Raw genomic sequence first — 23,822 nt, forward strand, 5'->3', positions numbered from 1 at the left:
TATGATAGCATGGCTACAACAGGATAATGTAGGTATTACATAGGAAGGTCATGGATCTCACACTAAAGTACACTAAAGATAAATGATGAACTTCTTTACATATTAAAAGAAAAATGACATGTAAATAAAAGATAAGTCTTGGAATACAGCTCACAAGTACCACACTTGCCTAGTATGCACAAAGCCACTGGTTCAATCCCCAGAACCACTTTAAAAAAAAAGAGCACTGTGCGTATACATCATACACTTTAGTATCATCTAGAGATTATCCACACCCAAGTTTCCACGCTGCTAAACTAAACAAAATATTATATTTATAGACACATGAGTGCTCCTAGAATTCATTTCATTACATCCCTACAATTTATAATGAAGACACCAACACTAAGTATCTTTATATCTGGAAAAGACAAGAATGATGGGTTAAGTAACTTACTCTGGACTAGGCAGCCAGTGAGTAGTCGGGTGACATCACCTCCAGGCCCTGCCTGCACAGCCCACTGCACTACCCTCCCTAGCTATGATACAAATACTTTATTTTGTTACATTTTACCAGTTATGTTAAAACTATACATGATGTTTAAATAAGAAAATATGTAGGCTACAAATACTAAACTAATAATTATATGTACAAGTAATCTTCCCAAATATTTTGAAATGTTTATTTATTTACTTCCTTAGAGAAAGGCTCTCCCGATGTCCCAGGCTATCCTCTAACTAACAATATTCCTGCCTTAAGTCTCCCACATGCTAGAACAGGCTTCTACCACCACATTCATTTATTTAGACCTTTATCAAGAAAACAAACAAACAAAAAAGGTCCAAATACTCTGCACCCTCTTTGTTAAAAAATAAACTTTGGAGGTTGGAGAGATGGAGCAGCAGTACATACTGGTATTACAGAGCAAAAGAGTGTGGTTCCCAGCAACCACATCAGGTGACTCCAGCTCCATGTGGATAACCTGATGGCTCTAGCCTCCAAAGGTACCCAAATGCATGCACATGTATGCATAATTAAAAATATAAAATAAAATATTTAAAGAATAAAGTTCAGTCAAATACTTCAGGTTGACATGTCCGTCTTTATAAACACTTCAGAGCTAAAACTTTAAAAAGACATGTTTTTAAATATTTATTTTTATCATTTTTAATTATGTGCATGGTGTCGTAAGGGCAGTTTAGTACAGTGCCTACAGAGGCTAACAAAGGGCACTGCAGTCTCTGGAGCTGGAGTTACACAAGATGTTGAGCTGGCCAACATTGGTGCTGGGAACAGAACTCAGGACCTCTTCAAGAGCAAGTCACACTCTTAACCTCAGGCTGATCTACTTTTCCAACCCCAATGGTCACTGTATTTTTAGTTGTTTTATACATGTGTATCTATGTAAGTATAAGCTATATGTGTGCAGATGTGCACAGACGCCAGAAGAGGAGTCAGGGCCTCTGGAGATGGTGTTCTGAGTGTTGTGAAGCACCCGTCACGGTGGTGGGAACCCAACTCAAGTTTTCTGGAAGAACAGGAAGTGGAGCGCTCTCCCTTGCACCAGCAGTTGTCTTACATGCCCTAATCAAATACAGATTCCGGCCGAGGGAAGAGTCAGCAGGTGGAGGGAGTCGTCTGACGGGCACTTCAGCACAGCGACATAAATGATGCCTCAGTACCCACCACCACCATCACCTCGGAAACATTTCATCTTACAAAGTAAATGCAGGCAAGCTGCAAGTACACATAAAGGACATACCTGTATGCTGGTCACCTAATCCAAAGCATGACATATTTAAACCTCACAGAGACCCTTCAATAGACACAACAGAACAATGGGCTCTTTGTTGTTTTTAAAGAATTATGAGGCTGGGCGATGGCAGCACACACCTTTAACCCAAGTATTTGAGAGATAGACATAGAAGGATCTCTGTGTTCAAAGCCAGCCTGGTCAACCAAGCAAGTTCCAGGACAGTCAGGGCTACACAGAGAACTCCTGTCTCGAAAAAAACAACAACACAACAACAACAACAAATAATAATAGATATTATTATGAGATACAACCAACAAATAAAAAATATTTGAAAGCTAATACTAATAAGCTAAGTATTAAGAAGGCATTTCTTCAGTAGTCATAAAACAAAAAATGAAATTAAGAACCACTATTAATACTGTTAAGCACAGAAATAAACTTGTGGCAACATAAGAAGTTCACACCTGACAGTAATCAAATGTGATGGCAGATATAATATATGGACAGAAAGAAGAGTAAAATAACAATGGCAGAATGCAGCCCCTGCTCAGATTGGGAGTTCATGAACTACTCTACTTCTCTGGGAACTTATAAAACTCCCTTAAGATTCTGGGGTAATAATGGAGAGAGTGCCTGAACTGGCCCTGCCCTGTAGTCAGATTGATGACTATCTTAAATGTTCCCATAGAACCTTCATCCGGCAACTAATGGAAGCAGAACCAGAGATCCACAGCGGAGCACTGGGTTGAGCTCCCATAGTCCAGCTGAAGAGTGGGAGGAGTGAAGATATGAGCAAAGAGGTCAAGACCATGATGGAGATACCCACTGAACCAGCTTACCCGAGCTAATGGAAACTTACCAACTCCGACCGAGAGCAAAGGAACCAGCATAGGACCAAACTAGGCTCTCTGGATCTGGGTGATAGTTATATGGCTCAGGCAGACACTGGGCCACTGGCAGTGAGACCAGGATTTATCCCTACTTCTTGTTTAGGATTTTTGGAACCCATTCTCTTTGGCGGGATACCTTGCTCAGCCTAGATATAGTGGGGAGGGCCTTGGACTTGCCTCAAAGCAATGTGCTAGACTTTGTTGACTCCCCATGGGAAGCCTTACCCTCTCTGAGAAGTGGGGCGGGGAAGTGGAAGGAACAGGAAGAGGGGAGGGAGTGGGAACTGGGATTGGTACAAAAAATGAGAAAAGGTAGTTTTTTTAAAAAAAAATTTAAACAAAAAAGTTTCTGGGAACAATGTGTATGACTTGTTTATTTCTCATCTAAATAAATCCATGTAAAATTGCAACTCTACAACAACCAAGAATATGGAGATTATTTTCTAGTAAGGCATTATTATCCTCTTGATATCACTGTAGCAGTAATGCTATTTTTCTATCCTAATTTAACAGAGGTATATGTTCAAGAAGTCTACTAATTTACTGAGAGAAATAACCACACCACATGACCTACTCAACAGTCCCCAATAAAACATGCAAACAGCATTGTGGCAGGAGCATACACAACAGGACAATGATGACACTGACACCCATGGGGAGGACACATTATGAGCCTTGCTGTGTGAGTTCTAAAAACCCCTCAATACAACTAAACATAACCCCCAAAAAAGAGTGCTTCATCTCTGAGGTTAGAGGACCTATAAATTAATGGAACCACATGTGCACAATATAGCATATAACATACATTCATATACCCGTACATGTCCCAATAGAAGAAAAGATAAAAATAACAACATGATTTGAGAAAAAATTATAATTTCAAGACATATCAGGTAGTCTTGAGGAGGAGGATAGCAGTCTTTACAAGATTAGCCAGTTGGTGAGGACTACAGTAGGCACTCAACAAAGGCCTCAGTGAATGATACTCTGTAAATGGCCTGTCCTCTCACAGGATCTAGAACCAAAGTCAACATGACAAAATACTAATCTTAGTAAACTGAAAAATTCTAGTTTAAAGATTAAGCTTTTAATTAAGAACATCTTCACCATTATAAAAAGTCACTACTTAAGAACTAGAGACTCTAAATACAACTAACTTCAACTCTCAGGCAATGAGAATGACTAAGGACATATTTCTACTCATGCCAAAACATTTACTCACTTCATAAGACCCGAATTCTTCTTACTGAAAGGTCCAATGATTTTAAACATCAGCTCCACAACTCCATTTTTACCTAAAGATACTGCATTCACAGCTGAGAAACAAGAGAAAGACACAAAGTGATATGGGTCTTAGTGATGAATCCAAAAACATTCCAAAGTATTTAATCAGTGTGAATGTGAGCTACCAGTACATGCTGAAGGTCTGCTGTAGGGCGAGGGGGTTGGTAGGTATTTTGCTTTGCTTGTATGGGAAGCTGGAAGCAACTAGCACTCCAAAAAGAGTTATGATGAGACGACACCAGGAAAGTGAATGTGGGGAGTAAGAGACAAGCACTGGCTCTGCTCTGAGAAAACTGAGCACAGCAGGGGCAGCAGAGACTATAAGCCATGACTACGTCACTGTCTAGATGCAGTAAGTCATATAAGCTGTTTATTCCCCCTGGGCATGCCCACTTCAGAGTGAGACAGGGGGACTTCTGGGAAAAATAATGCCTAAGTCCATTCAATGTGAACATGAGTTAGCTCTGAAAGGAGCAAGGTGGAGTTTAGAAGGTAGAAGTTTCTGGAACAGCTCAACAGATAGGTACACCATGGACAATGTCAGAATGAAAATCACAGATATCAATGGCTACATGTGACAACACCTGCAAATGGGAAGGTGAGGAAAGACAGATGAGGACCTTCAGCTACAGCAACTGACACCCAGCAACACACTAGATGTGCATTCAAACAGCCTGGGCAGAGCGGGGGCCCTCTGGAGAGTCCAACCTAGTGTGATGTAACCAGGCTCACTAAAGCAGGCTCTGAATATGTAAAACTGAAGATTTAGTATTCTACAGAGAATGGGCAGTAAGAAAACTGCTCCGTATTTTAAATTCTGAACAAATGTTAAAGCAATTACACATAAACTGTGTGTGGTAGTTGTCTGCCTTTAATTCCAGCACTCAAGAAACAGAAGCAGGTGGACCTCTCTGAGTTTGAAGCCAGACTGCTCTACATCGTGAGTTCTAAGACAGACAAGACTACATAGGGAGAACCTGACTCAAAAACAAACAAGCACACACAAAAAAATTTACACAGAAATCATTTGTTAGCCTTCAATAAAATGCCACCAAAAATGCAGCTCTTCTATTCCCCTGGGAACCCCAGCCCCTGCTCTCCGCCTGTGCCAGCCTTCCACAGTCACATCTCCAGCATCTTCTTTCTTCAGTTGGCTGCTGTATTTAAATTGTTTCACTTTTATTTCAAATCAAGTTTTAATTTTTCAATCAATTTTTCTCTTTCCTAATCAATGTGGTTTTTGTTTTGTTTGGTTGGTTTTGGTTTTCGACACAGGGTTTGATTCCTCTGTGAGACCTGGCTGTCCTAGAACTTGTTATGTAGACTAAGTTGGCCTTAAACTCAGAGATTCACCAGCCTCTGCCTCCCAAGTGATTGGATCTAAATTACTTTTTCTTTTATTTTCCTAATTCATTCCTCAATTTTACTGTTTACGTCTGTTCTTTGTTGATTAAATATCAAATTCTTTCCTTATGTCCTTAGTCATATAAGTGTTCATTGCTTTTCTGAGCACACCTTCAACTAAGTGCTCAACATATACCTTATACTGCATCAATATTTCTTCATGATATTCAAATGGTCTATAATTTATTTCTAATTTGTGTGTGTGTGTGTGTGTGTATAAGTGTACATATGGAGGCCAGAAGTCAATGTCAAGTGGTTTTTCCTATTGTTCTTCATTTTTTGAGATGGGTCTCTCATTGTATCTGGAGTTCAGTGATTCATTAAAACAGACTGGCCAGCAAGCTCCCTCTCACCTCTGCTGTAGGACAATGGCTTGTACCCTGTCACTTGTATTTTAAATAAATGATGATTGGCCAGTAGCCAGGCAGTAAGTATAGGCGGGATGACCAGGCAGGAAGTTGAGGTGGGGCAAAAGCAGGAGAATCCTGGGAATAGGAAAGAGTCAGTCTGCAGTCGTCACCCAGAAAGAGAGGAAGCAAGATGTGACTGCCTTGCTGAAAAAGATACCAAGCCACGTGGCTAACACAGACAAGAATAATGGGCTAATATAAGATGCAAGAAAGAGTTAATAAGAAGCCTGAGCTACTAGGCCAACCACTTTATGATTAATGTAGACCTCTGTGTGTTTATTTGGGTTATAAACAAGGATACTAGGAACCAAAACTCAGGTTCTCATGCCTGTACAACAAGAATTTACTAACTGAGCCATCTCCCTATCGTTCATGTGTTAACTGAGATTTCAGTCAGAAAACACATGGAAAATGTTTACCTCATAGGTTTGAGACCTAATATATCAAAGTGAGAGTATTGTCGGGGGAGTAATTAGAAACAATCTCCCTTCAATTGCTCTTCTCTCTAACTTCCTGAGAGATGTCAGCACCATTCTTGGTGTGCTCTGCTGCCTCCCTGTCGCGGGACGATAAGCCAATGCTGCAGGTAAACGACTGTGTGCCTTCTGCCTCCTCCTTTGTCAACGCCCAGAGTATCTTACTTTTGTTTTCTGTTGCTGTGATCAAAATACACTGACAAAAGCAACTTATGGGGAAAAGATTTATTTAGCTCATAAGTCTAGGAAACAGCCCATCATAACGGGGGGGGGAGGGGGAAGGGCAAGGCAGCAAGAGCCTGAAGTAGCTGCTCACATGAACCATGTCAGGGATAGGGAGCAGCACATGTATCCATCTCCTCTCCCCCTCTCCTTTGAGAACAGAACCACACACAAGGGCAGGGTCCTCCCACCTCAACATGACCCCAGGCCACCCAGACCGACTATCCCTTCCTGAGACCCTCCTTCCCAGGAGACTCTACATTTGTCAAGTGACAATTCCCCTCCCACACAGACAGAAGCACTTCCCAGTGGCCAACACTCCACACTCTTCCACTGGAGACTTGCCACGGGCTTTCCTCTCAGCCCAGTCCTTTTCAAAGTGAAGGAACGTGTGAAAATTCTCAACACTGTTGACCTCACCTTCACACTCCAAATCACTGTTGTTGACTTATGAGCCATATGAAAGTTTACTTTCCACAAATTGTAGAGATTTATAGACTTTGTAAGCTCACAGCCCTGAGTAGATCATAGCCACCCATAAGTACTTACAGTTGGTAGAATACACTCGCAAGAGCTGAAGACAAGGGAAGGCCAAGCGATAGTTCTGAAAGTGCTGCTTGACCAAATTCAGGGTGACATTCAGTGCCCCATTCACTCGAGCCTTCACTCCAAACTTTTTATCTGTTTTTAAAAAAATTATTCACATAAAACTTTTGAAGAAAACTAAGTTAGAAAGTAATGGAGACGAAGGATATAACTCAGTGGTAGAGGGTTTGCCTAGAATTGCCAGGCCCTGGATGTAACCACTAGAACTGCCAAAACAGCAGTGACATAGTAAATCTGCACTAGACATTCATGTCAGATGCAAAGTTGATATGAAATAATCAAACTGATAATCATTTTGTATAATTTCTAATACACCTTACCCTTCTGAAGCACATCCTAAACTAACAAGGCAGGAAAATGAGACGGGGGAGGGGCTAGAGTAGTTAGTCCAACATAGATGATCCCATGTAAGGCGGGCATAGCTGGCCTACTACCCAGTAAGTTAATTCAATACACCCCCCACAAAAACAGGCAGGAAGAGGAATAAATAATCTAAATATCCATTATTAGTATTATTTAACTTACACATATTATTTTCATAACTATAAAAATAATATACAAATTAATAAAAACATAAATACCTTAAAATAAAAAATAATGTGGCAAATATATCAAACAAATCTTTAAGGGGAAGCTGGAGGACGGCTCAACAGTTAGAAGTGCTTACTGCTCTTCCAGGAGACCCGAGCTCAGCACCCAAAACCACAGCAAGCACCTTACAACTACATGTCATCCCAGTGGGGAACTCTGACAACTCTGGCCTCACACACACACTAAAATGATAAAAAATAAATCTTTTAAAATGTGTGAGCAAATAGAGGAACTATTCTGAAAACTCAGGTCATGCTGTGGCAGGTAACAACTGAGTCATGGCCACTAACACTTCCATCTCCTTAAATATTTTATTTTTAATTTCTGATTAAGATAATAATTATACACATTTGTAGAATACAAGGTGATAATCTTAGTACACATGTATTTAGTACTGCAATTCAGGGTAATGGACATTTCACCTGTTAGCGTCACTGTATCTACAGAGGCCAACAGAAGTCGGTCACTGACAACACAGATTTCAAGGCAGAACGAATATTCCTACAGTAAAGTAACCTCTATGTCACAGGAAAAAAAATCACTCAAAAAATTACTGTACAACCTGAATGAGTGGCATAAGAACAGAAAAGTTGTACAAATGCTAATGGGGAAAGTACAAATTTAAGATGCAGAATAAAATAAAAATGACTTTTGAATTAAAATGGAAGAAACAGACACATTGATATCTTCATTTAATTTCATAAAAAGTAAAAGATAATTTGGCTATAATTAGCAGAGGAAGAATGGACTATCATATTTATCAATAAATAAAACTTTATTTCATTTTCTACACAAGTATCAAAAAGAGAATTCACGAATCTCAAGTATAGAACTTAAAGAAAAATAAGGGCCAAGACAGACTTGTACTACATCTAGTCTCAAGGTCACCACACAGTTGCATTCTTTAAAACACGGTCTGCTAACAATACAAGCTAAATACCTGCATGCTACATGCCAACATATATGTGCAGCATGTTCACATCAAGACTCTTCAGAGTTAAGATAACACATAGACACTACACTTTTAGGTTCCACCCAAAGAGCATGACGTGTTCTGTTCGCCTGAATAAGCAAACTCTCCTTTTCCTGGGCCTGCCTCTCCTTATTCGCTGTGCTTTTAGTATTTTACATGCCTCTCTGCGGCTCGAACCCTCACAGTTTTTCACGTCTGCTTGGTCTTTGTAAATAGGAATCCAGAACACTGACCTGCACACAGTACAAATGTGACTATCAGTGAAAATACTGTCCAGCAACATGCTCACTTCCACACACTGTACCCACACCCCTCCTTCTAATTTCACCAGAACACACAAAGCATTCACTCTCTCCATGTATGTGTGTAAATGTATATACACATGCATGCACATATATGTGCATATGGGCACACACAAGCACTAAGACACTGATACTGGCATTCTTCCCCTTGTATGCCACATTCAAAACACCTCTTCATGAATCCTGGATCCTCAGTTCCTGCTGGTTAGCTGTAAAGCATTCCACTGTTAAACCCAAAAGAAAGTAGTGCTTTACATTTCAAAATTTAAGCAGTTTAAGACAAAGATTGGCCAGGTGGTGGTAAACACCTTTATTCCCAGCACTCGGGAGGCAAAAGCAGGCAGATCTCTGTGAATTCGAGGCCAGCCTGGTCTACAAGAGCTAGTTCCAGGACAGCCAGAGTTACCCAGAGAAATCCTGTCTCAAAAAACAAAACAAAATTTTTAAAAAAAAGTAAAAAAAAAAAAAAGACATAAAGATTCAAAGTCACAAAGATGGTTCTAGATTCAGTAACCATAAAACAGAGCTCTCACCTTTGGGTCCGATCTTTGCAAGGATGGAATGAGTCTGTACCATCAACTCCTCGTGGGGAGGGGAGTCTTTGCTGGCGTTCATTAGCAGTTGTAACAGTATTTGTGAACCACCTTTGGCAACTAAGAAACTTGCTCTTCGGCCTCCACCTAAAAAATTTTTCAAAAATATTGCAAACAGCATATCCTCCCACTGTGAGCATCACAGTAAGTTAGTATCCAGAAATGTTTCAGCCCAAGCATTCATTTCTACAACTAAATACTATCTAAATCATATTTTGTGTTTTGTTACAGGGTCTCATTGTATAGCCCAAACTAGCCTTAAAATCTGTGATCCTCCTGCACCAGCCCTGCAAACGCTGGGAAGACAGGAATGTGCCTCCATACCTTGCTCCTATTTTATTTCATTTCACTTATTTATAACGCAGTATACAAAAACAAACACAAACGGCACTAAGATTCTAGGGTCAAGGTGCTGTATAAGTAGGCAAGGAGAATTTGAGGAATATCTGAAGATGTCAAAAATAAAGCACTGCACAGGAGAGATGGAATCCCAAGGCCATCTCAGCCACCATGTCATAAGCTGAGCACAGTCTCACAGCGCTGTGGACATGGAGAGTAAGGTCCATGGGATTTGCTGGCTAACAGCCCAGCGGAAACCCTTCAGCTCCAGGTTCAGACCATGCTTGAAGGAACACAGTTTAAGTGGAGGGACGGTAAGAAAGTGCCTTCTGCTAGCACACACATATTCCCCACAAAAGAAGCAACAACAAAGACAGGAAATTTCATTTCTACAACTTTAATCTCAAGAACCTTTAAGTACATAAGACACAAAGCTGGTCACTACTTACAAACACAAATCAAACCAAAGTAAATCAAAACTCACCAGAAGATACCAGCTCGACAAGAATGCTTAAGATATTAAGTATAGTTTGAAGATCTTTCGTGTTCTGAAACAAACACATGAGTTGCTTTATTAAAACACTGATTTTTTTGTTTCAAATATTTTAACCTGCTGGTAACTACCTATATCTAACAAATGACTTTTCTAATTTCTCTAGGCACGATTATATTGACCTCTACTATACACATATAAAAACTTCAATATCTCCATCATTTTCTTACATTTAATTATTTATGTATATGGAGGGGGCATGGAGTTCCTGGGACAACTGCAGGCACAGAGTCTCTCCTCCTACCATGTGGGTCATCAGGTAAGCAGCTCACAAGCACCTAGGGATCCTGGGGGTTCGACACCTCAAGCCTTCATGGGCACCTACACTCACATGCACATGCACACAAACACGGGCAGATAATTAAAACAATAACTAAAATCAGGGCCATTAGGACGGCTCTGCAGTGACTCTGATCCTCAGAGCCCACATCAAGGTGGGAGGAGAAACGACTCCACAAAATGTCCTCTGGTCCACATGTGCCATGGCAGGTACGCCCTCTGTCACAGACAGAATAATAACAAAATGTTTAGGAATATCTAAGATTAAATTTTAAGTTAGTATAATCATTTAGAAATGTATGTCTATATAATACATGTTAGTGCACGTGTGTGTGTGTGTGTGTGTGTGTGTGTGTGTCTGTGTGTGTGTATGTGTGTGTGTGACCTCCACAGACCTCCTGTGACAGCTCTGTCACTAAGGCTGGGTGTGGTGCGTACCTCCAATGTTGACAGCAGAACTTCCATGCCCGTAGAACCTTTGGTTGTCATTTCCCTCCTTGTTTTTTCTGAAAGGTAAAAAATGATTTCTTTAAATGTGAACCAAAATCACAAAAACAAAAACCCATAACATTTTGTTAGATATAGCTAACATTGTAAACAATTTAAGCTGACTGGATGCTCATCCCTCTAAAGCTTTTAATTCTATTATGTGGATGGGATTTCATTTTCAGTTAACAAGACTTTCTCTTCTTAAATATCATAGTCTAGGAAAAGTCCCCGCCAATCCTTCCAAAATCTTAAAATTAGAACTGGCAGTGAGTTGTAAAAGGTGGAAATTATGATGGAAGACTTTTTTATCATTATGAACAGAATTGAAAAACAGCTCATCAAAATGAGTAATGGAAACCTCAGGCCATTTTCAAACATTTCCATTGTATTTACTACTTAGATCAAAATTCTGAGTCACATAAATGAACCACCAAAGGAAAGACTGTATGGGGAGAAGCTGCGGATGCTCTCTCTCAAATGCCTGTCCTTACCACTGGGGTGGGAACCGTGCCAATACTTTGGTTTTACTGAATCTTCTTTATAATTCTTTGATTCACAGAGAGATAAAGTTCATAACAAGAAAGAACCAACTATTCCTAATCCGTGTATTTCACCTACATTCTCTCTGCTCAGGGAACAGGGAAGTTGAGAAGAGAAGAACGAGACAGACCCATAGCTCCCGCCTCTCCTGATTCTGCAGACCTCTCAGAGCACAGCCATGGTACTCAGAGGTTTGGAGCCCTTTTCTACTTCCTCAGACTTGGGCATTGATGCCAGAACTGTTAATGCAGGGGACCATGACATTAATCTCAATATTCTGAAGTGTAAAAAGTGAAAGACAAAGGATCCAATATCAATGTAGCATAGATTCTACAATTCAGCTTCAAAGACAGGAGGGCTAAACTCTGTACTTCATATGGAGATAATCACGGCAGTTTAGGAGCAGAGGGCTACATGAGAGAAAAACATCAGCTGGAGGACTGGGAAGACAACACTACAGTTTTCCCAAGTATTTCAAGTCTCTTACATTCATTTCTCCCTTTACTGCCTTCTGTGTTGATTTCTCAAAACTTAATTTAAGTTCTACTCTGAGGACTTCCCCTTAGAATTAAGTTCTGCTTCCTACTGCGGTCTGCGCTTGCCCAGGGTGATGTCCTCACACAGGAGCAAAGGCTGCGATGTGACAATGCTCGTGGCAGGTATCATGGCGCTACACCAGGACACAGGAGTTCAGCTGCACAGCTAGCTGCCTTCACCATCATCTCAGGTCCAGTCCATGTGACAGTCACAACGTAAAGAAACCTTCTGCCTTTCAAACCATGCATCTCCACAAATGGCATGAAGACATAATACCCCTCATGTCTGCTCACTGCTACATTTTGCTAATGCTAAACACCGTGGAAATTCACCTACAGGCATATTGTGCTCATAAACTGAAATTCTTTTTTTTTTTTAAGTATATACTCCACTCCTCAGCCCAGCTGTCCCTGATGTGGGATTCCCCTCTGTCCCCACCAAAAAAGTTTTAGATTTTACAAGAAAACAAAGCCAGGCAGTGGTGGCACACGCCTTTAATCCCAGCAGCTGGGAAGCAGAGACAGGAGGATCTCTGTGAGTTTGAGGCCAGCCTGGTCTACAAGAGCTAGTCCCAGGACAGCTAGGTCTGTTACACAGATAAACCCTGCCTCAAAGGGGCAGGGGGGGAGAAGAAAAGAAAATACTATTTCAAAGAGTCATCTTGGTATAGAAAGAAGGCTGGTGCCTTACTACAGCCAAGTCACTGTTCACATTAATGTTAGAGACATCCTCAGAAGACGCGGACCTCTGCATCACCAGAACCACTGCACTGTCAGCTGCAACAGTGGAACCCTCTGTGTCTGTGAGCATAGTCCAATGCTATCTCTAGCTCCTCATCAGCCTGAACTATCATCTTATGATTCTAGACACTAAATGAAGACAAAGTGTTAAACTAATAGTTTTCCACTCTACTCCAGGTTTTCCCATGATTTTGACATTCATGTGGAAAGTTCTTTAAACACCATAGTTTTGCCAAGTAGTAGTGGCATATGCCTTTAATCCCATCTATTAGGAGAAAAAGACATATAGATCTCTGTGAAGTCGAGGCCAGCATGGTCTACAAAGTGAGTTCCAGGACAGTCAGGGTAGTTACATAGAGAAACCCTATCTCAAAAACCCCAAAAGATATGAAAATTAAAAATAAAATAAAAAATAAACATCAGTTTCTTGGCCTCCTTACAACAAAATCCATTCCTGTGCTCCAATCTGTTAGCCTCTTCAACAAGTGCTCTCAGCACCTGTGTGATAAAGATCCCAAGAACAAGGACACCTGCTGAGTAAATTTGCAAGCAAAAAGCAAAGCCTCACAGGGAAGAAGCCAGCCCGGCTATAGCTGGGAACACTGGACAGACAGGATGATCCCAGCATGTACGAGCTCACATCATGTGAGCACATGCACCACATGTCAGGCACGAAGCAATAGAACTGAGCAGCTTACTAGGATTGGAATGAACTGTATAGTGGATGCAAGTAGGTCCTGTGGGACCCACTGTGGCTCACAGCTAGAGTGAGTCTCCCAAGAGTCTTCAGGCTTAGACTGGAGAGAACCAGAATCGTTGAGACCTAGGCAGGAAGCTGTTGTGGATGTGGTTTTACCAGGGCCAGTGATGTCATGTCAGATGGAATTGTAAAACTATGATCCTCTTTGGATATTGGGTACAAAATATGTTTCAGTGCTGAGTGAAGACTGCTCTGGGCTGAGGTGCCAGGACATCTAAGTGGAGAGTGCAGGCAGCACCACCCAACACACTAGGTGTCGGACAGGATAAAATGAGGGATGTATACGTATACACACACACACACACACACACACACACAAACAGACACGCAGGCTCTCTCTGCTCACTGACTGTTGTGAAGGGAGCTCCACACACTTCCATCACAGTGTGTGGCCTCCTGAAAGCAGTGCCAGCTGACCATGAACTGTGCCTCTGAAGCAGAGTCAAAATACATATTTTCTCCATTATCTGTTTCTCAGGCATCTGATCAGGGATCAAATCTAAAAAGGTGCACTGAAAATCAATTTCCTCCAAAGTCATTCAGTTTCCTACTTCCTTAAGTCAGGCTGAGAAAGGCCATTTTTTACAGAAAACCATCAGTTCTCAAAAATTCTTCATATTAAAAATCAGAACATTCTTAGTCTCTACTTTTAAAGAATTGAAAAAGTATTCCAAAAACAAGAAGGATTCCAGCTTACCTTGACTTTGGGCCAGATGCAGAATCTTGGATGTGACATATCTGACATTATCCGACTCTGTGGGGTCCGTATTGATCTTCTCCAGCTGAGCCAGGAGCCCGACAACCCGAGAACTATTGGTAAGGCTACAAAGAACATGGCTCTCCATTAGTGTGGGTTCTGTGCCAGCTGCAAAGAGAATGTTTCTCAGAGAGGCCACTGTTTAAACATTAACCACTCCATGCCACAGCCCTTCACTGCTTCTATACCACTGCTAATTTCTGACTGGAAAACATACTCTGTTTCAGAAACTCACAAACAACAAACATGCATCACCATCCAGGAATCTCCTATCGCACCTGCCAAGTTCTCTACTTTCCAAGGCTTTGCACTTCCTCCACTCTTCTCAAAACTGAAACCCCGCTGTCCTATCCTACTCCATGCTTTTTACAGAACTGTTATCTGTAAACCCACAACTTGGAAGGCTGAGGCTAAAGAGCTACTCCAAGTTCCAGGCCACACTGGGTATAGAGTAAGACGTCATCTTAAAAAAAAATAAAATAAAATAAAATAAAAAAATCTACCTCTCACACACAAGTCAAATAAGTGTATGCATGAATTACACAGCTTCTCAGGTGGTGGGAAGTGATCTGGAGGGAGGGTGGAGGATTCACATGTGCGAGGTGGGACAGTCTCCACGCTCACCTCGCTGGAAAGCCACACCCAGAAGTAAGATGTGAGCCACATAGACTGCAGCAGACAGGGTCACAGCCACCAAAGCTCCAAGTCAAGAACATGCCTGCTGGGCTTGGAGATGGCCAAACGGCTACACTAGCTACCACAGCCGGCAAGAAGAGCAGCAGTCAGGGCTGAGCATGGGCACTGGAGCCAGCACAGGGCCACTCACCACTCAGAGCCAGCAAGTTCTCTGAAAACCTGGGGCTTTCCAGTTCTTTGCCTTGGTTTGGGTTTTTGGCAGAAAAGCAATATATTCTCTTTCCTAAAGCCTCTTTTTGGAGAATCAACTCCACAGTGGTTCACTAACCTTCTCACACACCACAGCTCGTGTGTACTCCCACACGTGTTACACACACAGTAACAATACAAACTGTCACACTCCCTTTGGCTGGTGTGTTGGATTGTGTCTGATCTGACTGACCATCTGTGAATGAGAACGTCCCCACAGTCCAAATGTTTGAACACTTTGTTCCCGTAGGTGGAACTCTTTGGGAAAGGTTAGGGACTGTGGGCCTGTTGGAGGATGTGTGTCCAGGGCAGGTTTTGAGGTTTCAAAAGACTTGTACCATTCCTAGTGTGCTCTTGGCCTCCTGATTGGGGTTCAAAATATGAGCGCTCAGCTGCTGTTCTGGCTACCTGAACTCTACTCTGTCATCATGGGCCCTATGAAATTATAAGCTAAAACAAAACAAAACAACAACAAAAAAAAAAAAAAACCTCTTCTGTAAGCTGCCTTCCTCACAGTGTCTTATCACAGCAACAGAAACACTAAGCGCCTATTGACAGGGCTACACAAATGACTCTGTCTCAGAAACAGAGAGAGGAGGAGGAGGAGGAGGAGGGCGGGGGGATGGTGGTGCTAACAACGATGATGATAACGATGCCATCTAACGTCCTTTTACTAGGTCACATCCGCCAGCACACACACTAGCTAGGATCTCAAGCCAGCTGTCCCCATCTCTACTCTCCCTTTCCTCACACATGGTACCTTTAAACCCCTCGTCTGCCTTCTGGAGATCAGAGACGTCATCATGTGTCATGATGGTTAGTATTAAATGTACCTGAATGTGTCATGATGGTTAGTATTAAATGTACACTCACCACAGCCTATAGCTGTCCAGAAGGAGCTGTAAGACTAAACTGTGTAGACTGGGTGGCCTGTGGCCATGCATGTGGGGTCTGTCAAATGATGTAGGAGGACTTAACCCATCATGGATGACACAACAGAGCTCCCACTGCAGTGACTCCCCTGACACCATGGATTGTAACATTGGACTCTGAACTAAGATAAACGCTTTCCTCTATGTTGTTTTTTATAAGAATATTTCATCACAGTGGCAGCAATGAAACTGGGCCAGTGCCCAAAGGAAGAGAACTCAAATATCTAAGATTAGTCCTGTGACTGCCACACAACATATGACCATGTATCTAAGTTCTAGCCAAATGAGATGTAAGCACACATGAGACAGGCATTTATCTATATCTGTCCCCATTTCTACAGGTTATATGATGTTAAGAACTGGAGAAAATGCTCAGATACAGACAGAAGCGATACACCAGGAAAAGCAGAGTCACTCTGCTGCACTTGAACAACCCTTAAGCATGGCAGTAGCACATTTGAACCTATGCTCCTACTGCATTTTGGGCCACCAGCTCAGCCTATACCTCATCTCACACAATGCTTTATCAGTTACACTGTACTCTTCTGGAAGTTCAATGTCTGTTGTTTATGTGTAAATTTTAAATTTATCGAGGAGATATTTATTAACTGTGGAAGCTGGCGGGGAACTTGAAGAATTGGTTCTATCCTTTCACTATGTAGGTCCCCACGTTCAAACTTAGGGTGTCAACCTTGGTGCCAACTGACTTTACCTCCTGACCCATCTCATCAGCCTAGTACTTATATATAGTTTTATCAATTACCAGAGCAGTAAAATGGCACAAAATAATGTAAAACCTTCAACAGACACAAAACCCAGATAGTCAGATTATAAAGAGATAATCTCCATTGTGACACTAGTAAACAAATGTAAGCCTGAATGATCTCCATAGTCTACTCGCTACCCTACCATTTATCTCTCTTTATCCATAGGTCAACCAGGGTTAACAACATTAACTCCTTTGCAAGAACTGTGTTCCCTATTTTCAAAGGCAAGTGTCTAACGCTTTCCTCACCACACTCAAGACATTCTGCAATTTCAATTTCCATTTCCTCCCCACACCTGCTGTCAGCCCAGAGCCAGGAAGAGTTCAGAATCTGCAGGGACTGATGTATTCAATCAGACTGCTTCCCGGTCACCTGCAGCTGATGAGCAAACAAGGGGAGACCTTCTGATCATTTGGTATGTGCTTTTGGCGTCCATCTGGCTCACTGAGCCTGCCACCAACAGGGCAAGTCGGACAGCACTGGCACCTAGCAGCGCTTCCTCGACTACCTAGCCCTCAGTGCTAGAGGCAGCACAGCAGAGCCCTCCACATTACACACAAGGCAATCACCCGCAGACAGCCGGATTCCTGGAAAGCTGTCCCATCTGCCTTGTTGCAATGCCCAGCTCTCAGCCCACTGCACATTCTGTGGTGGCAATCCATCCAGCCTGCTGCCTCACAGCCTCTCAAAGTCACCTGTGCTCCTCAAGAGGCACCCCCACCAGTCCCTGAGTGAGGACATTCGAAGAAGTGCACAGGAGAGAAGGTTTAGCTAAATGAAGATTCCAACCACAAATGGTTAGACAGGGTGCACTTATTTCCACAGCTAAAACTGTCTTTGGCATTGCATTCTCTCCCCTATTTTTTATTCCTTCACAGTTTCATGCATGTGTATAATAAATTCTAGTCATTTTCAAAACCCTCCCATTCCCCTCTCATCCCCTTCCCTTTCCTGAGAAATCCTTCTTCCTCAACAAGTCCAGCCTCCTGCCTTCATGTCTTCTGGGTGTGGCCGACCAAGTTTAATTAGAATTGTCTGCTCACCAGAGCATGGGCGGGAGACTGTTCACCAGAGCATGGGCAACTTCTGAGTGGCTAGATCCCTGAAGAAGCTTTTATCCTTCTTCAGTCACCATTAGCTGCCTGCCAATAGCTCCACAGAGAGAGGGAGGTAACATGTTGAGAGCCCAGTCCTAGGCAGGTCTGGGAAGCTAACAATAGCTGTGGTGAGTCTGTGAGAATAGCAGCTACTGTCCTTGGTTCACTGTGGCAGTGAGTGCCATACTGTCGGGTGGCCACCTTCTGAGCAAGAAGGTGGTCAGAAAGATGCTCAAAATGCAAAGATAAAAGCGCCTACTGTGTGAAGGGTATTTTAAGCACAAATGAACTACTTAAGTTTGTGCTTTTAAAAAAAATCATAATGGAACATAGTATGGTCTTCCAGGTTTTATTAATTTCAGTTGCATGTAGTATACCAAGACTAAAGAATCCATGCCTTATTTTTTAAAGAGCCTCTTCAACATTAGGCATGAGACTCAGTTGATATGTGACCCTAGACTCAATTCCCAGTCCCACGGGGCCAGCTGTGATGGTGCCCAACTGTCATTCCAGATGCACCTGGGAAGGGGAAGTATGAGAGTCAGAAGGACAAGGGCCACCCTTGGCCACATGGTAAGTCTAAGGTTGACTATGAATACCTGAGGCTCTGTTTAAAAATGACAACAAATTAGAAAGATATTTTGTCTATAAATGTCCATAATTAGTGCCTCAGTCCCTCACTGTAAAATCTAGATAAATATATCTATTTTCTATTAAATATCCTCAAAAGTTATACACAAAACAATCTCAGTTTTTAATAAAGAATAACCACAGAAAGAGTAATCTTGGAGTAACCACGGAAACCTGACAAGTATAAAGAGACTATCCAAGGAGCACTCGAGAAGTGCAGGATGTAAGTGATTTGAACAGATAAATGAAAAAAATAGGGGAGGGTTTAAATTACAGAAAGAGAGGGCAGGATGAGGGGGAAATGACAGTAATGATGTCTGAAAAAGTCATAAATAATCGTATTATTATATATTTATCTAAAATTACATATAAGTCTATGTTTGTACAGATACACAGTTTAAAATTTTCCCACCTGGGTTGACAATACTCCTCCCCAAGAAACATAAACGAGCTAACAAAAATCCCCATACTGGGCATGAGAAGCCCCCCTTTGGGTTGTTAGTCAAAGGAGTTCAAGTAGACTACATGCTACTACTGCTGCCTTCGCTGCCTCCCAGAGATGAAAGATGAGTCCCTGTTGCTGGAGACACACTGCACTTCAGACACAGCCCACAGGACTCGCTCTCATGGTACCAAGAAAGTCCCACACAAGCTAGGAAGGTAAGAAAGCAGCCAACAGTCCTGCCCAGTTATGATGCCTAGAAATCACAACAGCAACCAGTACGGCACAACAGCCCCAAGTATGGGGTGTGGCATTTCTTGACAGTAACAGCTCTCTAATTGGACTTAAGGCACTTTCAACACGAGGGAAACCCAGCCAACACTCGGAGTTAGTGAGGTCATGGATCTTGGATCTAGTAATTCCTAACCACATCCTAAATACTCATCCTTACACCCACAGATAAGTGTTACTCTTACCCCTCATCAAAACAAACAAACAACCTTCACTTTGCAACAGATGAAGACCATTAATGAAAGTCACATCTGAACAAAAAGCAGAGAACAGGTGGTACCAGCCCCAACTGACACATCGACAACACAACTCTGGTACCCGAGGCTCAGAGACACTGTGGAATAGGAGGCGAAAAGACTCCAGCAGAACAGCAGGTGTACTGTGAGGTCATGTCTTCTATAAACGACAAAAAGGCTACCTAGCACCCATGAGGACTCATCAACATGGCTACCTAAAGAAGACCTGAGTGCGGACAATACCAACAGACATGCAACATGGTGGGGGACTCTCCTGGGGTTCCAACCCTAGACAAAGAACTATGGGCAACTAAGGATGGCTGAGAGTGGAAGAAACAGCCTTCCCCTGGAAGAACCCCCTCAAATGGTTATCTAATCCCAAGTGGTCAACCCTGAAAACATACACACACACACATATGCACGCAACACTGTACAGACTAAGCAGGCTATTTATACATTTTGGAATATATGTCAACAATTAAAGAAAAAGAGGCCATGAATTTGAGAGAGAATATGATGGGGTTACATGGAAGGGGTTGGAGGGTCGAATGAAAAGAAGAAAAATTATGTAACTGAACTATATTTTAATTTCAAAATAAAATATATTTTAAAATAATAGAATAAAAATAATATTTCCTTCAAGGAAAAGTAGACTAAAAGTAAAACAATAGGGGCTGACAGATAGCTCAGGGTTAAAGAATACTGGCTGCCTTTCCAGAGGACCTGGGTTCAATTCCCAGAATCCAAAGAACAGTTCACGACTGTCTTTAACTTCAGTTCAAAAAATCCAATGTCCTCTTCACAGTACACTTGGAGGGCACCAAGCACACAGTACAGAGACAGACATGCAGACATTAATATATACACATAAAATAAAACTTTTAAAATAAAGATTGTGGATATATATGTTAATTCTAATTGTTTTTAAAAATTAGAGTGGTTATATTAACATCAGAAAAATAGACTTAAGAGAGAAAGGAGAGGAGAGGAGACAACCAGGAACAAAGGACATTTTGTAATGATCAATCCTTGATAACATCTTAAAAGACATAATACTTTCAAAATTTAGAAAGCAAAATTTACAGAACACAAAAGCAAATTTATGGAGATCCCAATATCAACAGACAGAAGCAGGAGAGCGATGAAGTATCTGAATATAGCACACATCAGTGTGACTGGCTATTCCCAGGGCCTCCATCAGCAGGATGCACATCCACATGCAACACGGATGGAGCATGCTCCACGGGGAAGCGCAGCTACACAGTGTCAAAAGAACTCCATCAGTGCATCTTCTCATCCACAAATAAACTAAAATAACATCAGTTAAAACCACTGAAAATTCCTCACATACTTAGAAATTAACACTTTAAAACACAGATAAAAGGAAATTTTAAAACAGAATTAAAAGTCATCATGAGGGAGCTAGAGAGATGCCTCAGTGGTTAGAAGCACTGGCTGCTTATTGGCTGCTCTTCCAGAGTCATGATGAATTCAGTTCCCAGCACCAACATGGCAGCTCACAGCCACCTGTAACTGTAGTACCTGATAGCTTCTTTTGGTATGCAGACTATATGCAGACAAAACACCCATATACATAAATGCATACATAAAAATCAGTCTTTTTAAAAAGTAATCTTGAACTGAATAAAAACAAAACATTAGAATTAATCAGATATGCAATGCCAGGACAAAGAAGAAAATTAATTAATTAATTGATTAATTAATTAATCAATTAAGGAGAGGAGAGGAGAGGAGAGGAGAGGAGAGGAGAGGAGAGGAGAGGAGAGGAGAGGAGAGGAGAGAAGAGAAGAGAAGAGAAGAGAAGAGAAGAGAAGAGAAGAGAAGAGAAGAGAAGGAAGCGAGAAAGGAAAACATCTCAAGTCACTTAGCTTGAAACATATATTTTTTAACTTGAGGGGGGAGGCAAATTATTCTAAATGGGGCTGGAGAGAGAAGGTTCAGTGGTTAAGAGTACTGGCTGTTCTTCCAGGGGACTAGGTTCAATTCCCAGCATCCACATGGCAGCTCATGACTGTAACTCCAGTTCAGGGGATCTGACACCCTCACACAGACATACGTGCACATAAGCACCAATGCACATAAAAGAAAAATAAATAATTTTTTTAAAAAACTACTCTTGAGTTAGCAAAGCAGAAAACAATAACACAAAAGACACAAAGTTCCCCAAAATCACTGAAACCAGAAGGTTAGGTTTTTTTTGTGGGGGGGAGAAAATCAATAAAAATAAACTTCCAGCCAAACTGTTCAAGAAAAAAAGAGGGAGAAAGAGTACACAAATTATCAGAAAAAACGGGAAACCTCCCTAGCTTTTATACAAATTAAAACAGAATTACTTTGAACAATTTTATAGAAGAAATGAACCTGCCTCAAACAAGAAAAACGTGCCAACACTAAAGTGTATCCTCTAACCTGGGCACTGTGGCATATGCATGCCTACACTCACCACACATAAACATGCACACATACATGCACACAGTACTATGTAATGCTAGTCCCAAGTGCTAAGGAGACTCACATCATGATCATAAAATAAATCATAAAATAGGAAAAAGGCATCCACAAAGCGTCTGGAGATAGGGGAAAATACAAAAACACAATTTCCTATGGAACCTGATGTGGTTTTGATATAATTCAAATAAAAGGTAATTCAAAACAACTCCTGAGACTGTTCTTTCCCTGATTCAGATCTTTGGCGGATACATTTTTGAATTCTCAATTTCATTATCTGTATAGATATTCTTAGAACTTCTAGAACCTCACAGAAATCCAAATCAACTTCCTTATGTAAGCTACACACACTCCGGATCATCTCTAGATCCCTTACAATATCTAATACGGTGTAAATCATAAGTCTACGGTTAGGAAACAATGACAAGGTCTGCACATGCTCAGTGCAAACACCAAGTGTGTTTCCAGGTCTTTGTGATGCACAGTTCATTGACTGCAGTTCCACGAGTGCAGCTGTTGGCACTGAGTCCACCTTACTGCACTCGGCGGTCACTTACCAAGCAATATGGAAAGTGCCATGGTCTGAACAGGTAATGCTTCCATAGCTTACAGTTTATAGATGGCTGGTCTCTAGGGTGCTGCTGCTTTAGAAAATTGTGGAAACAGGAAATAGGGAACAGCTAGAAGAAGTTACTGGGTAAGTTTTCGCGGGTCTATTATCAGCTTCACTACTCCTCTAGTCTTCCCAAGGTCAAGGGGACAGTGACATGGACTTCATGCTCTAAAACTATGAGCTAACATAAATATTTTCTCTGTGAGTTGTCTGTCATGTGTTGTGACCACAGAAATGCAAGAACTACTACAATAATATTAATAGAAATTATGAAATGTTTTAATACAGTAAAAATGTATAGTAGCTGACTAGCCTAGAACAAAAGCAATAACTATATAGTACAATTCATTTTAGAAAGCAGAAACAAACTGACAAGAGAGTCTGAGCTTTACAAACTGTATATAGCTTGTAAATTAGACAACTTAACTCACTAGTGGGAAAACAGAGTAGTTATTTGACCTGCTCAGAAAAGTAAGGCTTAGGACCAGAGAGATGGCTCAGGAGGTAAGGACACTTGTCACACAAGCCTAGAGACCTGAGTTCAACTTCCAGGAGCCCCATAAAGGAAATGACTGACTCCCAAAAGGTGTTCTCTGATTTCCACAAGCACAATATGGCATACATGTCCCCCCCCACATTTATGCATTTGCACATGAAGGGAGGGAAGAAGAAAGGAGTGATGGAGGAAAGGCAGGAGGGAGGAAGGTAAAAAAAAGATCCCAACTAACTTCCTGTAAAAACTATACAGCTAATGAAATAATGCAATTTATTATGGTATGATTATGTTAAATAACCAGAAAAACCTAACTATTTAAGAAATAAACATTACTTAATAAGCTATACATTTCCCATTTCATAACATAGTATCTACAAAAGCAAAATCATACACAGGAACACATGAGCTACAGTCCTGCCCTCAGAGTAGAAGCCTTGATTATCATCAGTGTTAACAGGACATCATTTATTTTCTCAGCGAGGT

General features: G+C 41.4%; 1 protein-coding gene across 7 annotated transcripts in view; it reads right to left on the reverse strand.

Moving 5' to 3' along the window:
- Positions 1 to 23,822, reverse strand: part of Agtpbp1 (ATP/GTP binding carboxypeptidase 1) — a 115,873-nt gene that overhangs the window by 75,979 nt on the left and 16,072 nt on the right. For all 7 annotated transcript variants that reach the window (XM_085699639.2, XM_085699634.2, XM_085699635.2 and 4 more), the window contains 6 exons: positions 14,422 to 14,546; positions 11,097 to 11,164; positions 10,311 to 10,374; positions 9,428 to 9,574; positions 6,972 to 7,103; positions 3,849 to 3,942 (listed from right to left, as the gene is read on the reverse strand). In XM_085699639.2, coding sequence (XP_085555765.1) covers positions 3,849 to 3,942; positions 6,972 to 7,103; positions 9,428 to 9,574; positions 10,311 to 10,374; positions 11,097 to 11,147 — 488 coding nt within the window. In that variant the 5' untranslated portion in view covers positions 11,148 to 11,164; positions 14,422 to 14,546. Of the gene's footprint in view, positions 1 to 3,848; positions 3,943 to 6,971; positions 7,104 to 9,427; positions 9,575 to 10,310; positions 10,375 to 11,096; positions 11,165 to 14,421; positions 14,547 to 23,822 lie in introns of those variants that run through there.

Source organism: Myodes glareolus, chromosome 14 (genome assembly GCF_982192425.1).
Source record: "Myodes glareolus chromosome 14, mMyoGla1.1, whole genome shotgun sequence".
NCBI classification, from domain to species: Eukaryota; Metazoa; Chordata; class Mammalia; order Rodentia; family Cricetidae; genus Myodes; species Myodes glareolus.